At 41.2% G+C, this 14,924-nt stretch overlaps 3 protein-coding genes and 1 pseudogene across 6 annotated transcripts; 1 reads left to right on the forward strand and 3 right to left on the reverse strand.

Moving 5' to 3' along the window:
• Positions 1–1,785: 1,785 nt before the first annotated feature.
• LOC122003464 lies at positions 1,786–4,156 on the reverse strand. Of its 2 annotated transcripts, XM_042558571.1 has the most exons (5): positions 3,948–4,156; positions 3,644–3,688; positions 3,356–3,516; positions 2,775–2,890; positions 1,786–2,275 (listed from the first exon to the last, which is right to left on the reverse strand). In XM_042558571.1, exons 3-5 carry the CDS (start codon positions 3,458–3,460, stop codon positions 2,005–2,007), a joined length of 492 nt encoding a protein of 163 aa, XP_042414505.1. In that variant the 5' UTR covers positions 3,461–3,516; positions 3,644–3,688; positions 3,948–4,156; the 3' UTR covers positions 1,786–2,004. The 2 variants fall into 2 exon arrangements, with proteins under 2 accessions (XP_042414505.1, XP_042414504.1); XM_042558570.1 differs by lacking the exon at positions 3,644–3,688 and having other exon boundaries at positions 3,948–4,155.
• A 1,818-nt stretch (positions 4,157–5,974) lies between these two features.
• On the reverse strand, positions 5,975–9,234 carry LOC122004956 (DNA-directed RNA polymerases II, IV and V subunit 9A-like). 2 transcript variants are annotated; one of them, XM_042559834.1, is made up of 5 exons: positions 9,102–9,234; positions 6,643–7,398; positions 6,479–6,554; positions 6,225–6,383; positions 5,975–6,134 (listed from the first exon to the last, which is right to left on the reverse strand). In XM_042559834.1, the coding sequence occupies exons 2-5, from the start codon at positions 6,669–6,671 to the stop codon at positions 6,054–6,056; spliced, it is 345 nt and encodes a 114-aa protein (XP_042415768.1). In that variant the 5' UTR covers positions 6,672–7,398; positions 9,102–9,234; the 3' UTR covers positions 5,975–6,053. The 2 variants fall into 2 exon arrangements, with proteins under 2 accessions (XP_042415768.1, XP_042415769.1); XM_042559835.1 differs by having other exon boundaries at positions 6,225–6,354; positions 6,639–7,398.
• A 247-nt stretch (positions 9,235–9,481) lies between these two features.
• LOC122004955 (pentatricopeptide repeat-containing protein At3g04760, chloroplastic-like) lies at positions 9,482–13,513 on the forward strand. 2 transcript variants are annotated; one of them, XM_042559832.1, is made up of 3 exons: positions 9,482–11,535; positions 12,984–13,270; positions 13,373–13,513. In XM_042559832.1, exon 1 carries the CDS (start codon positions 9,608–9,610, stop codon positions 11,309–11,311), a length of 1,704 nt encoding a protein of 567 aa, XP_042415766.1. In that variant the 5' UTR covers positions 9,482–9,607; the 3' UTR covers positions 11,312–11,535; positions 12,984–13,270; positions 13,373–13,513. The 2 variants fall into 2 exon arrangements, with proteins under 2 accessions (XP_042415766.1, XP_042415767.1); XM_042559833.1 differs by lacking the exon at positions 13,373–13,513 and having other exon boundaries at positions 12,984–13,328.
• LOC122007389 lies at positions 13,267–14,681 on the reverse strand (annotated as a pseudogene).
• Between the last annotated feature and the right edge of the window lie 243 nt (positions 14,682–14,924).

A 14,924-nucleotide genomic window follows, 5' to 3' on the forward strand; every position in this document is an offset into this window, starting at 1 on the left:
CGGATGGCGAAGAGGAAAATAGCAGAAAAGGGCAAAATTATATACGACCATCGAGCGGGGGAGGCTCATGAACTCATCCAATGGATTGGAGTCGGAGGTCCATGAACACCTCGAGGATTCGCTCCGCCGCCGTAATCTTTAGGTCGTACTCAGCCGCCATACGCCGCCAGAAAATACGCTTGGATCTTTCAAGCTCGCTTCTATAGCGGCGGCGGCTGCGCCGAAATCGCGGGTCTGCAGAGCGACGCGGGGGATGAAATAGGGTTCAAAACGGGGATCGAACGAGCGATCTATGCGACACGTGTCCCACGGATACTGGGAGGATAGAGAACGTGGTGAGATGTTATTGGGTTTTGCAAGGACAAATTCAGACAGTAACTTTTGAGTGTCACGTTAGCCTCCGCCCTGTAAAAAAAATAATAATTAATCATGTTATAAATTTTTCACCGATGATCGGGAAAAATTGAAAAGTGCTTACAATGAAATATAGGAGTTCAATATCCTTTAATTATGTATCCCATTTAAAAAAAAAATTCTTACAAATTCGTCATAACTGAGACTTGAATCGTCAATATCTGAATGATAACTTAAATGTCCTATCATTACATGATTTACATCATAGCCCCGGGAGCTCTTAATATCTATTTGATATCTGCATGATTATTCGATTTATTCCAATATTTACTGTTAATTATTTACGGATAAAAAAAAATCTCCCATAGATGCTTCACTTTTCTCGTATAAAATATCACTACAGTTAGATGGGGTAATCTTTAATCAGATTAGTTGGATTATTAGATAGAGAATTATCCAATTTTACTATATAATATAATTTAATATTAGATCCTATCATATATCCGACGATTCTTATGTATCATATATTAGATGGATTATCAATTATTTGAATATCCGATGTTATATCTAATCAAATACAAAACATAAATATAAATATAAATATAAAAAAAATATATTTTAAAATGATAATAGACATTACTCATTACACGTTGTAACAGCTAATTGAAGTAGCTGTTACAACGTGTAGTAACTTATCGGTAGTAACTACTATAATGTGTAGTAGTTTATCGATAGTAACTATTACAACGTATAGTAATTTATCGACAGTAGTTGTTATAACGTGTAATAATTTATCAATAATAGTTGCTATAAGTAGGGATAATTACGGATCAAGTCGATTCAATTATTGGGATAAAAATTTATTTAATCCTATTAGATCAAATAATATAATATTAGGATCCTACATCTAACTTCATATTTGATGATTTTTTTAATTCAATTTAAATGGATTGAACGATTTAACAGCTTGACTGCTTACTCTACATTTAGATAATGATCTTCCATAATTTACTCTTTTCATATAGTACGGGGCTATCTTGGAAAAGTCGTTAAAATGAGAGTTCACCTCATGTACAAGATTGAAATTGTTTTTATTTTTTAAAATAAAGGCATGATGAATTGACTTTTCTCATATAAAGTACTGCTACTACATTAAGAGTTAAGACAAATGTCTTCCTTAATTTACTCTTTTTCATATAATATGTCGTCATCTTGGAAAAGTAGTTAAAATGAGGGTCCACCTTTGTAAAAAAAAAAAAAAAAAACGGTCATCTTAGTGGCTCCCTGGTCCGACCCCATAGATATCCAGAGGAGGGATAAACTCTTAAATGAGGGTTCACCTTTGCTCATGCACAATATTGAATTATTTGGATCATTGTCAAATTCAACATTATTAAATCATATTTATCTTAACTATTTAAAATTCGGCTACATATAGCATTATAATAATATAACAGCACCTCTACAACTACAATAAACTGAATCTTCGCTTGGTCCTATCCGTCCTCTTGTTCAATCAAATCTCCGTTAGCATTTATAATTTGAAGGGAAAGATAATACAAAAACAATCAAAAGAATTGTCCCAAACTCTTTGGGTTCAGGAGTAAATCCTGCAATTGAGTCTCTTTGTAAACCTAACCAAAGGTATTATTAATGATTCATTTCGCTGAAGGTCCTTTTCTTTGTCGATGACTCAGACATCTCTATATCCTTCACCTTCTCTGCTTCCGTTTCCTGTGGTTCTTCTACTTTATTTGACTCATGAACATAACTTGTAGTAGGCGGGGATGGTGGCAAAAACTCTTGGCCACTTAATCTACAGAAGACTCTTTCAACTGTTTCGCTGATCTCCTTTCCCAAGTCACTCTCATCGAGAATCAGCTCCCAAACAGCCCTTGATGCCTTCTCAAGCACCTGAATTCTGCAAAAATTGAGTAACAATTAGATCCACAAATGCCATTCTGACGATCGGTAGATCCCTTTTGTTTTTAACTTGTGATGAGTATCCCTATAAAATCAGTGCCTGCCACGCCCTGCCACGCACAATCCAAGGCCAGAAAAATGAGGACAAGAGATCTCATGGCTCACTAGATTCCTCATATCCAGCACACATATGTTTGATGACACTTCTCATTCTTCTCTAGAACCTTGGAAGCTTTGTCAATCAGACAATGGGCTTAGACACTTCAAATAAGGTCATGAAAAGTTGATGGCTCAAGAAAAATTGCAAGACAAGATCCTGACTCTTAACAAACTAAAAAATAGGAAAATCCTCACAGCTATTCCATCAGAAATATCAAAGTTTCATAAGGGGAAGATTGATGAAAAAGGTTAAATGCATATTTCAGTGGATAGCAATATTCCTCAACCCTAGTAAACAAAAAGGCTATATGCACATTTCAGTGGATAGCAATACTCACTCAAGTTCACGTCGTAGTGCATCAAATAACTCTCTCTTAGTCTGTTTCTCTGCACCATGGGAGTTAAGAACTTTGCTTTGCTCCACCATAGTGATTGTATTGTTTTTAAGCCCTTCCTGAAATTAGACATTGAAATTTTAGGGATGGAAGCATGCAGAATATTTTATTGGCAGTGTTAACAATCAGCTAAAAATACAGCTACCTATAAGGAAATTTATGCAGAATTCTCAATCGATGTATTCGACTTTGTTTTTTCTGAATTCAACTTCTTAAGCCAGCAGCTAATAGATCACTTTGAAGAAAGAACAAAGAGAAAGTGAGCCATCTCTCATGTGACATCATTGCAGGAACCCTAAATGAGAGTGGTCAACAATTAACCAATCATGAAAACCACAAGGGAGATGGATTATACCAAGATCAAGAGAACTGACACACTTGAGCCACATTCAACCAAACACACACTACACAAGGGAGAAACATGTTCAAGTTCACTTAATATTTGGTCGAAAACACATAAACCTTTATATATAAATCCAAGATGATAACCATTCATGGTAAGGTTGATGCACCAAATTACTTACATTGGCCTTTAGTTGGTTAATGATCTTCAATCTGATGGCATCTATGGTTCCATCATCCATCAGAGACTCTAAAACATCCTCAGGAGTGATTATGCGAGAACCCATGAAACTCACAGAAGTATGCTATCCTCCCCCTTGCAACTCCAATGCCCAAAGCTTACCTGATTGAGAAGTAAAAAAAAAGGCTGCCTGCATCAGTGAATTATGTCAATCTCTTTCAGTAATCCAATTGGAAATTTTAGTAATCACAATGACAAAACAGAGTTAATCCCTCATAAGAGAACTTACGAGTTACAAAGCCCAAAAGGAATGAAAAGGTCAACCAGCGGCATCCTTGTAATGAGAAAATACAAGGAAAAATAAGAAGTTCATTCGCCAAAATCACGAAGCGAGGAAAAGATCGACAGTGAATTCCATGTGAAAAGGCAAACCGATACCCCCAAATCCTAACAAACCATTCGCCTGGAGTCGCCCGGAAACAAAAACCCGAACAAGTAGAACACATTGAAGGAGAACAAAAGAACGGAATTGAATCGAGATCCAAACCCAAAATAGAATAGATCGCGGCAAAATTGAGCTAAAGGAAAGGGACCTGGATTCACGGCGACCCGCGTGCCGGAGAGGACGAAACCCTAGAATCCAATGCGGATACCAACTAGGAGGAAGGCTCGGTCGGTGGCGTTCCGCCTTTCACCGCCTCTCTTTCTCTCTCTCTCGAAGAGTTGCACAACCCTTCTTCGATTGTTGCCCCCGCGGGCTGGATTAGTTGGAAGGGTGTTGACGCTTGAGGTTCAAGGGTCGAGGGTCGTTAGATCTGTTGTGCTTTAAATTTCACTCGACCCTCAGTCATCTCTCCTGTCCAGTTTAATCGTGATTTACTTCCTCTGAATATCTGTGGGGCTGGACCCAGGGGGCCGCTAAGATGACGGTTCCACCTTTATGCAACTCTTCTTCGATTGTTAGCCCCACAGACTGAATCAGCTGGAAGGGTGCCTGACGCTTGCAATGGAGGTTCAGAGATCGAGGGTTACCAGTTGCACACGGGCATAAAACCTCGGTCTGCTGTGCTTTAAATTCCACTCGACCCTCAGTCACCGCTCCTGCCCAGCTTAACCGTGATTTACCCCCTCTGGATATCTATGGGGCCGGACCTAAGGGGCCGCTATGGTGGCGGTTCCACCTTTTTGCAACTCTTCTTCGATTGTTGCCCCCACGGGCTGGATCAGCTGGAAGGGTGTCTGACGCTTGCAACGGAGGTTCAGGGGTCGAGGGTCGCCAGTTGTACACGGGCGTAAAATCTCGGTCTGCTTTGCTTTAAATTCCACTCGACCCCCAGTCACCCCTCCTGCCCAGCTTAACCGTGATTTACCCCCTTTGAATATATGTGGGGCCGAACCCAGGGGGTCGTTAAGATGGCGGTTCCACCTTTTTGCAACTCTTCTTCGATTGTTCGTCCCCACGGGCTGGATCAGCTGGAAGGGTGTCTGACGCTTGCAACGGAGGTTCAGGGGTCGAGGGTCGCTAGTTGCACACGGGCGTAAAACCTCAATCTACTGCGCTTTAAATTTCACTCGACCCCCCAGTCACCTCTCTTGTCCAGCTTAATCATGATTTACCCCCTCTGGATGCGAAGCGACTTGACCTCAGCCGAGATATATATACTAATTTATTTAATTATTTAAAATAAAATAGAGCACTATGATTAATTTATTCCACATGCACCGTTGAAAGTAATGTAAAATAAGATTTAAAAAAAATAAAATTATAATCACATAAAAGATGAAATCGATATAAGGTCAAACACCCAAATGAGCCATTTTCACCAGACCTATCACAACAAACTCACATTCATACTCTAACTACGTTAATCCGTCGGGGCAAATTAAAACTATAATTGAGGAGACAACAAAGGGAATTTTCGTACCAAAGAGATCACAACAACTACGACTATAGGATAGTGTTCTTATCAATGGTAGAAAATTCTCATCAACAAATAAAGAATCAGGCGAATAACATTGAGTCTAGGATGATCAATCCAGTTTAACAGAATTTTTTTTCGACCATCAGAATAAATTAAAAAAATACTTACGATGAATAATCCAAAAGTCCAATATTCTTTAATTGTAAATCTCATTTAGAAAAAAATGATTAATAAAATTAGATAACATTAAGCCTGATGAGCAGTCCAATCTAATAGAAATTTTTCTCAAGCTATCAAGATAAATTAGAAAACACTTATCGCAAACGATCCAGGAGCCATTTAGAGAACAAATCACTACAAATATGTCATAGCTAAGAATTAAACCGTAGATGTCTGAGAGACAACTAAGTGTCCTTACTGTTGTACCATAACTCTAGGGGCTAAAATTCTCATCAACAAAAAAAAAAATAATAATCCTAACTAACTCTAGGATGATTAGCCTAATTCCATATAATTTTTCCATTGACCACCAGAACTCGCAATGGATAGTCTAAAAGTCAAATATCTTTTAGTTGCATACCTTAATTAGAAAAAAAAATCTTACAAATTTATCATAATTGAAGATCAAATCATAAATATCTAAATGATAATTTAGATACCGTTGCACCGTAGGTCCGGAAAAAAAAAATCCCCATCCATAGAAAAAACACAGAGAAGTGTTCTCATTAATAATTAGTTTTGATAATCATCTACAAATCACTCCATGCCAACGTATTATCAATCTCTCCACCTGTAGCCACAGTTGGGGTTGCAGCACACGAAGAACAGCGTCATTCCTTCCTCGCTTCGAGACATAGCCTACAAGTTTTGGTCCACGGACGAATTGAAACACCATCAACTAAAGTCGAAACGTATTTCACTCGCTGAATCCACCAATAGCATCAATACCTGGAAAAACACGGCTTCTGGATGATCGCAAACTGCACACCTCACGGATTTCGTGCGAGGAAGTGTCGGATCAGCTGCCACAACCGGCAAGAGCTGCATGAACTCGCCTGCAGAGTGATGCACCACGTTTCTGTAGACGCAGTTGTTGTCAGCGACCTCCTAATTAAGTTGCAAGGGAAGAAAAACCAACAGTGAGAGAGAAGACACAAGTGCTCGTGCTAGGAAATTAAACTGAAATCATGAGCAAGATCGACCTGGTGATCGCAGTTGCGACAAGCATAGAGAAGGAGCTTTTCCTTCCTGTTTCCTTTAGGGTACAAGATATTGTTGCTGCAGCAAAAGTTCAGGTAAGAGCAATCGGGAAACTGACCTCGTACCGTGGGGGAAAAAAAATTCAAAGGAGACAATTTTAACTTGCCATTCGCAACAAAACTTCATGGCACTCATAGTTGTTCCTGGACCTGACCACCCTCACAGAGAAGATGGTGATGATGCTCCACTTAAAAGAGATAAACCAGAATAATGTGGAGGTAGAATTATTCTAAGGAGATGCTACAACATTTGAGCATTGATTTGAAGAGGGCCTAACCCAATAAATGGTTCCCATCCCAGGAAATCGCATATATTTGATATCATCAACAAGAATTTAATACAAGCTTTATTTAGCACTAAGGAAAGGAATCAAATTGCTGTTTGGCAGATTAGAAAGCTCGTTAGAAGCCCCATTGAAATCAATAAGGATCTCTTCAAAGAAATGCTGGTAGAAATAGACATACTGGGAATAAAGGCTGGTGCAAAAGAAGGCACTAGGAGTGGTGAATGACAGCCGGAGTGTTAGTGTTCCGAAACAAAAAACAACTATTACGAAACATCAGGTATTAAAAATAAGCTTCGGATGCCAAAATATCACAATCCAAAACATCAGAAGATTTAATTTGAGAACAACTGAAGACCTTGGTTTGCTGGGTGACACCTCAAAACCAAGTTACAAATGGAAGTTTGTAACGACATTTATTGAACTTGAAACTTCTTAGAATAGGAGAAAACAAAATGGCAACCAGATGATATTCTCCTCAGCCTCATTAACTCAATTGGCTTGGTTTGCTTTGATCATGGCCCTCTCATGTAGTCGGAGCCTCTCACCTTCGCGGTTCAAGTACCGTTGAAACTTCTCCTGTATGTTTTATGATAAATTTAGCCATGACATAAAATAACTTGTAAAAAGTATAGGTCAGAGAAGAAGGGAAAAAAGAAGAGATCGAGATGTTACAATCGGGATAGCAACAGATGAATCTGTCAGCAACTACTAAGGCCAACGTACTTTAAACATCCACTAAAAGCAAAAGAACAGGATGATGAGTGCTGAGCATCGCTACTATTACTTAAGCATTGCCTCAGAGCTACTGGAGAAGTGACCTAAACTTTGTCATAACTTTTTAAATTTATTTTTTTCAAGAAATGATTTCTTATGAAGTATGATTCTTCACCTTACGTTTGGATTTCAAAAAATGGACAGGAATATAGATATGTTTCACTAAATTATCCATAAAGCAATACAGTGAGAAAGTGACAGGGGATAAAACAAAGAGAAACATAAACTAAGAAACTCATATCCGTGAGAATAATAGCAACAAAGAAGTTCTGTTGGCAAAAGAATTTGTTTCTGCTTTATATATCCTTATCAAAATTCCATGCACAATCAAGCTATAAATCCCCAAAAAACACAAATGTAACAACCAAATTATGATAAGAAAACTTCAACAATGAAGAATAAAGAACAAAATGAAGTAACCTGCATTTAAATTCTTATCCCTTGCATTGCAGAGGAAATAAACCTGGGATATTTTAAATCTAAGAAAAAGGTCTTTTAGGAATGAAGATATATTGGAACTAGAATAATAGGAATATCATCCTAAGATTTTCCTAGATTTATTTGAGCAAATATGATCGTTATTGATGGAAAGCCAAAGCCATAGAATTCTAATTCAATCTCTTCAACATTGGAAGATAATGTTGCTTTCAATCCCTGGAGACATGTATGTATTTTAAAAATATTTTTTATTTATTTTTTCCATCTCAATTTTTTTTCTCTCGCTCACTCATAATCCGTCTATTCCAGTTTAGTTTAATATATTTAGTGACTATCTTCTATCTATCTCACAAGATGTCTTCAGTCACTTCTCTTTTCGCTTAATTGGGATGCCTTTTAAAATGTGTCTTTATAATATAGTAGTTGCCCCCCTTCAAATTGTACACTTTCTTACATTCCATAGTATAATAAGGTTTCCATATGATTCACTCACTTCATACAGTCCTCCCGGTCTCCACCATCTCTTCTAAAATTGGTTAAGTGTAGTCCAAATTTATACAAAACCATTATTTTTTTCTCATGTATTCTAGTAGAAAACAAGCAACTTTGTCTAGAATCAGATCACAAAATCAAGCCAAATTCTAGTGTTTTATAAAGATTCAACGGAATAGATGCCAGTTCAACAGTGAAAGAAATTAGCTTGAAATTTATGTTTCCAATTTTTATCATGAGCATTCAAGACCCAAAGCACTAACAAGGCCAAATAATAAAGGAAAAAGATCATACTAGCAAGCAATTTTACACTCGGATGAAGATCTCATAATACTGGAAAACAATCTGAAACGATCGACAACAATCGACCTCCCTAAACACCCTACTTTCCCCAACTTATTTCTAAACAGCACAAAACCCTAATTTTAAGATTAAGAAACCACGTCGCGGCATAACAATCGAATGCTTAGGTCAAGAAAAACGCATTGAAAAAAAAATTGTGCAAGGGTAATAAATAGATCACAGGGAAACTAGCTGAAGAGCGAGAAGAAAACGTAAGAGACGACGCACTTTACCGCCGAAGAGGAAAGTCCCGGCGAGTCCAGCGGTGGCGACGCCTCCCCATATCACCACGGTAGACGACAGCAGAGACCAGTTACGATAGATCATTTCTCTCCTTTCACCACCTTTACCTCAAATCTCCCTCTCGATCTCTTCTCGATTCCTTTCCGTGTTCCCGTTTCTGGTAATAAAATGACCTAATTGGGCGGTCGATAGTTTAAGGGTTTTTTTTTTATTTCGCCCTCCTAATATATTTTAGGAAATTTTTGAAGAGCACTCATTTTTCAAATTAGTCCTCCTAGTTTACTCATTTTTCTATTCGAGTAAACAGCGGAAAATGACTTGGAATATTTGGGAAGAGAAGAAGTCTATTCAGTTCCGCCCAAGTAAACAAACGGGAAGATGAAGCCTGAGTCCCTTATCCATAAGCATTCGTGCGAACCGCCATCCTGCTCCTCTGCCGTCTCCTCCTTTGTTCGAGGATCTGAGCTCGCTCACAGAAGATTAATCCCGCCCAAAAATGTCAATTTCTTTGCGCGTGTCCTTCGCTCCGCACCTCCTTCTCCATTCCACATTCCGCCGAAATTCCAGCGGCCGTCGATGTAGAGGTTTTACTATCAGGATCCGCAGCTATCAGGCAATGGCGTCTGCTGAAGCCAAGGCGACCCAGCCGCAAACCCTAGACTCTAAGGAGTCTCACTACATGAAGCTCCTCAGCCGCTCCTGCAAAGCCGGAAAGTTCAACGAGTCCCTCTATTTCCTGGAGTACATGGTGGGCAAAGGCTACAAGCTCGACGTCATCCTCTGCACTAAGCTAATCAAGGGGCTCTGCAGCTCGAGGAGCGTCGATAAGGCCGTGCGCGTGATGGACATCCTGGAATCTCACGGTGAGCCCGATGTCTTCGCTTATAACGCGCTCGTCAGCGGCTTCTGCAAGGCCGGCCGCATCGAATCGGCTATCGAGGTCCTCGGTCGGATGAAGAGCCGGCGCTGTCCTCCGGACATCGTCACCTACAATATTCTCATCGGCTGCTTCTGCACCAGGGGGAAGCTCGACCTGGCCCTGGAGGCCTTGGACAGGCTTCTGGACGACAAGTGCCGGCCGACTGTTGTCACCTTCACCATCTTGATCGAGGCGGCGCTGCTGCAGGGAGGGATTGGCGATGCCATGAAATTTTTGGACGAGATGATGTCGCAGGGGCTTCAGCCGGATAACTACACTTACACCGCCATAATCCGAGGGCTGTGCAGAGAAGGAATGGTGGATGCGGCGTACGAGTTCCTCAAGAGCTTGCCTTCGAGAGGATGCGACCCGGATGTAATGTCCTACAACGTCTTGCTCCGTGGGTTGTTGAGTTACAAGAGATGGGAAGATGGAGAGAAGGTTGTTGGTGAAATGCTTGAGACAGGTGTGAAGCCCAATACGGTTACCTATAGCCTTTTGATCAACTCTTTGTGTCATGAAGGTAAGCTAGACAGAGCAAAGCAGTTGCTTGACGATATGATCAGCAGAGGGCTGAAGCCCGATTCTTATAGCTATGACCCCTTGATCTCTGCTTATTGCAAAGATGGTAAATTGGATCAGGCAATAGAGTTCATGAACTTTATGATTTCTAATGGTTTCCTTCCTGATATAGTGAACTACAACACCATCCTGTCAGCCCTTTGCAAGAGGGGAAACGTTGTTCATGCACTGGAGGTTCTTGACAAGCTTGCTGAATCAGGCTGTTCTCCAAACGTAAGCTCGTACAATGTGGTAATTGGAGGGCTTTGGAACAATGGAAACCGATCGAGGGCTCTTGACATGGTGGAGGAAATGATCGACAAGGGAATCAACCCTGATGAAGTTACTTACAATCTCCTGATTTCATGTTTGTGTAGAGACGGGATGGTAAATGAGGCCATTGGTTTGATGAGGGATATGGAGCGCAGTGGACTCCAGCCAATTGTCATAACTTATAACACAGTTCTCCTTGGTTTGTGTAAGGTTCACAAGATTGATATGGCAATCAACGTTCTTGCAGAGATGGTAGACAAAGGATGTCATACCAATGAAACTACATACATTATTCTTATTGAGGGGATTGCTTATGCTAGGCATAGAGCTGTGGCAGAGGAATTAGCTAAGGATCTAGCTATGCGAAACGTCTTCTCTGAGGATTCTTTGAAACGATTGAATCGAAATTTTCCCAAGCTTAATCTATTCAGAGAGATTCCCAATTAGGGGGTTAATGACATCTTGCTTCCTCCGTTTTGTTTGTTTCCTTATATTGTAACTTCCATTTTGTCTTAGCTCCCATTTCTTGCTAGTAGCAAGTTAATTCATCTTTTGCCACTGGATGGCAAGAAAGCAAAAAAATCTTCCTCTGATGCCAATGAAAAATATTTCCTCCCTGCACATAATAACTTACAGACTATACTCTGTTGAGCGAGAAGTGGTTTGCTCTGGTATGCTGATCTCTTAACTTGTTGGCTGATAACTGTGATCTTTCATTTATTATTTTATAATGTGCAAATAACTACTAATCTGTTAGACTGGTTGTCATATTGAATGCTTCAAATTATATTTTTACATTCTTCAATAAATTATATTTTACATTCTTTCCTTTCTAGATGCAATTCATGGAAATTTTTCTATTAATCATTTTCCTATTCACTCATCAAAACATGAAATTTAGATCATCTTCTGAAGTTGCCCACATCACTGGATTATAATGGCATTGTCACATGCATACAATATTCCTTATGCAGAATGCACTCACATTAGGGAGTTGCATAGCACAAATGTAGTCTGCATAATATATGTGATTATACGACCATATATTTGTTTAATCTTCAATTGGCTCACTCATATATAGGCAACCATGTATATCTTTAATCTTCAATTAGTTCACCTTTAGCCAACTAGTTGAGTTCAAGTGAAATTACTACTTGGTAGAATAGACTGCTATAGATGAATGGAATAAACATGAATAAGATAATCTACTTGGTTGTGGTGCATATATAGAATATTGAGAAAATGAGGAGATTGATAAAGAATCTAGCATAGCACATTTCCTCAGAATTTTTCAAACTTTTATTTGTTGGTATGCCCATCATCTTTTCCGGTTAGCATTTAGAAGTTTCAACATAATTTGTTCTTTATCATCCATTAGGTGGGAGTTGTAAATCATTTTAGATTTCTTTGAATTCTTTGTAGCCATTTAAATTATTATTATTTTACGAGTACAAGTAATTTTGTAAGAATTTGCTTAGGTTGGAGAATGGGACCTGTAAAATATGCTTAAGCTAGATAAATAGTAGTTCACTCATCCTAGACTGTAAACTTTTTTCATTTGCTCAGCTCTATATGGGACGAATTTAGAGTGCACTCCAGCTGAAGCTTGGGTCCCCAGCAAGATCCATAGTTCAGCTCATAATCCATATTCATTTCTAATTGGCAAATTCTAGATAAAAGGATGGCTCCATTATCACACAAACAACCTTTTTTGCACATTATGCTGAGGGTTAGGTGCACTTTGATATCATTTAGAAATGCATTTTAGTTGAGAGCTTGACCCGTTAATTTGGTTAGGTTTGATAATTGACCCACCCACAATGCTTAAATTCAATTTAATGACTTGAGTTTGTAGCTATATTTATTAGGCTACAACTTTCCATGTACAAAAAAACAAGGTGCAACAAATTTAAAATAATCTAATAAGATAGTGTGTTGTCAAGTCTTTCAGTAAGTTCACACTCTTCATCCAGATGTCAATTGTTGATAGAAGACCTGAAGGAAATTGTTTCAACAATGTCAAAGATTTGTATTATTGTTATTGTTGTCATTGTTTAGCGTCGTGTATGCTGTTATTAACTAACTGAACTTGCTAACGAAGCCCACTTTCTGAGTTCAGGAAGGATTCAGCTGATAGGACCCAGGTTTTGAAGCTTACGGCCGTCTTTAAAGAGCACGGACTCCATCTTAAATGAATACGTTAAAGTCCATAATGAATTGTCCTTGGCTGACTAAAGTGATCGATATTCACCAAAACCATTTACGCGAGTGGACTAAAGGGAAGCTGCAGTTCAAAGGCTATTAGTAAACATTTGGATTTTGGATCTGTAAATTGGTTGTTCAATGAAGCAGTAGAAGCAAAATCAGATATTTACAGGTCTCACACCAATCAATAAGATGCATAATGTAAGTCTTGGTTTTCCTTTAAATGTATCCATTAGTATTTGATGTATTTTCGCTTACACATTATAATACCGTGGCTCGGCTGTCCGTGCCGACGCCGTGTAGAGCGCTGTCCCCTTCCACCCCAGCTTCACTGTTCGATCGCCATGGAGGATGGCGTACCCAGGTGGCGGCGAAGAAGGGAACAGGTTCAGTATCAACTGCGCCTGTGCCAGCGTGTTTCTGCTCATCGCCACCTGCGCGAACCCATGCCGCGCCATCTCGCCCAGCCAGCTCCCAAACTTCTGCTCTCCGCTCCTCGCCGGGCCTCCCACTGCCACTACGTTGTCGATCTCCCGGCCCAGGATCCCCTGCTCCACCCTGTGCCTCTCCGCATTGTCAGACACCGGCAGCGACTCCCCCAGTGCGTCGAACATCACCGAGTAGTAGTGGAGCGCCCCCATGAAGCGGTCCAGGAATGGCCCCGCGCATGCTGCGACGGCCTCCTGCTCGGCCCTAGCAACTGCACAAGCCGCATCGTCTGGTGGTCGGACCCCGCGGAGTCGTACAGCGCGTGCTGCAGCCAGTGCACCGCCACCACCTCTTACTCCTCCCCCTGCTTCTGCCGCGCGACGATCGCAGACGGGTGCACGTCCCCGGGCCGCTCTGCCACTGGCTCGAACTCGAAAGGCACCCGGAGCCGCCTCACGAAGTTGGTGAGGCGCTTTCCGACCTCCTCCGCCGACGGACCGAACCCGGTCATCCGCACGTGCGGAGGGCCGTCGGGCCTCGTGGCCAGGATGTGGAACAGCGCCGGCCACTGAAGGTCGTGCATGATGTCCAGGTCGATGACGTGCACTCTATCTGCTCGGTGAATTGCTTCCAAGATGGCTTGGTTGGCCGTGAAGTACGCGAACTTGACGAAAGGCGACATGTTGCTGAAGGTCTCGAAGCAAGAAAGAATGGCCTTGTGGGGGATCATCAGCGGAGAGAAGATGCCTGTCCACGAGTTCATCACCCTGGAAACCATGGCCTTGACGAAGTAAGCCACCACGCGCTCGGCGCAGGAAGCAGAGTAAGGAGAGGCTGAGCTGGGTCAGCTCGTGCACCATCCTATTAGCCTCGGCCAAGTCATCGGCGGAAATTGCCACTGCGCAGTCCAAGAGAAGCGTGATCATGCTCAGCCCGTGCTTGCTCTGGGTGTCGTCCAAGCCATCGCTTTCAAGGTCAATGAACACGGATGTGTTGGAGACGGTAACGCAGCTGCCCTCGAGCAGGTGGTGGGCGAAGGGACGGTGGGCGGTGCTGAGAAGGTAATGGGTTGGAGCAAGCCGTGGACGGCGTCTTGGACCAGTACAACGTCTTCTCTCATTCTGCAATCCATAGCATGCATGAGAGTGGAACTGAGTAAGAGAGCATATGTAGCCACCTCCATGTACAGTTTGCCGATTTGGTGGGTCTCTGTCTTGAATTAGTTAAATTGGTTCGGCCGCCGATGGAAAAGAACAGAGTTCCAGGTCAGGTTGGTAGTGATGGCCTGGTCCAACATATGTTTGTTTTTAAGCGCCTGCATTGGGCAACTGATGGAAGGGTTGACATGGCAGGACGCGATTAATGGTGGATGCAACTAGGGCTGCAAACGAATCGAGCCGGCTCGCGAGCTTTTCAAGCCGGCTCG

The sequence above is a fragment of the Zingiber officinale genome, chromosome 7B (genome assembly GCF_018446385.1).
Source record: "Zingiber officinale cultivar Zhangliang chromosome 7B, Zo_v1.1, whole genome shotgun sequence".
NCBI classification, from domain to species: Eukaryota; Viridiplantae; Streptophyta; class Magnoliopsida; order Zingiberales; family Zingiberaceae; genus Zingiber; species Zingiber officinale.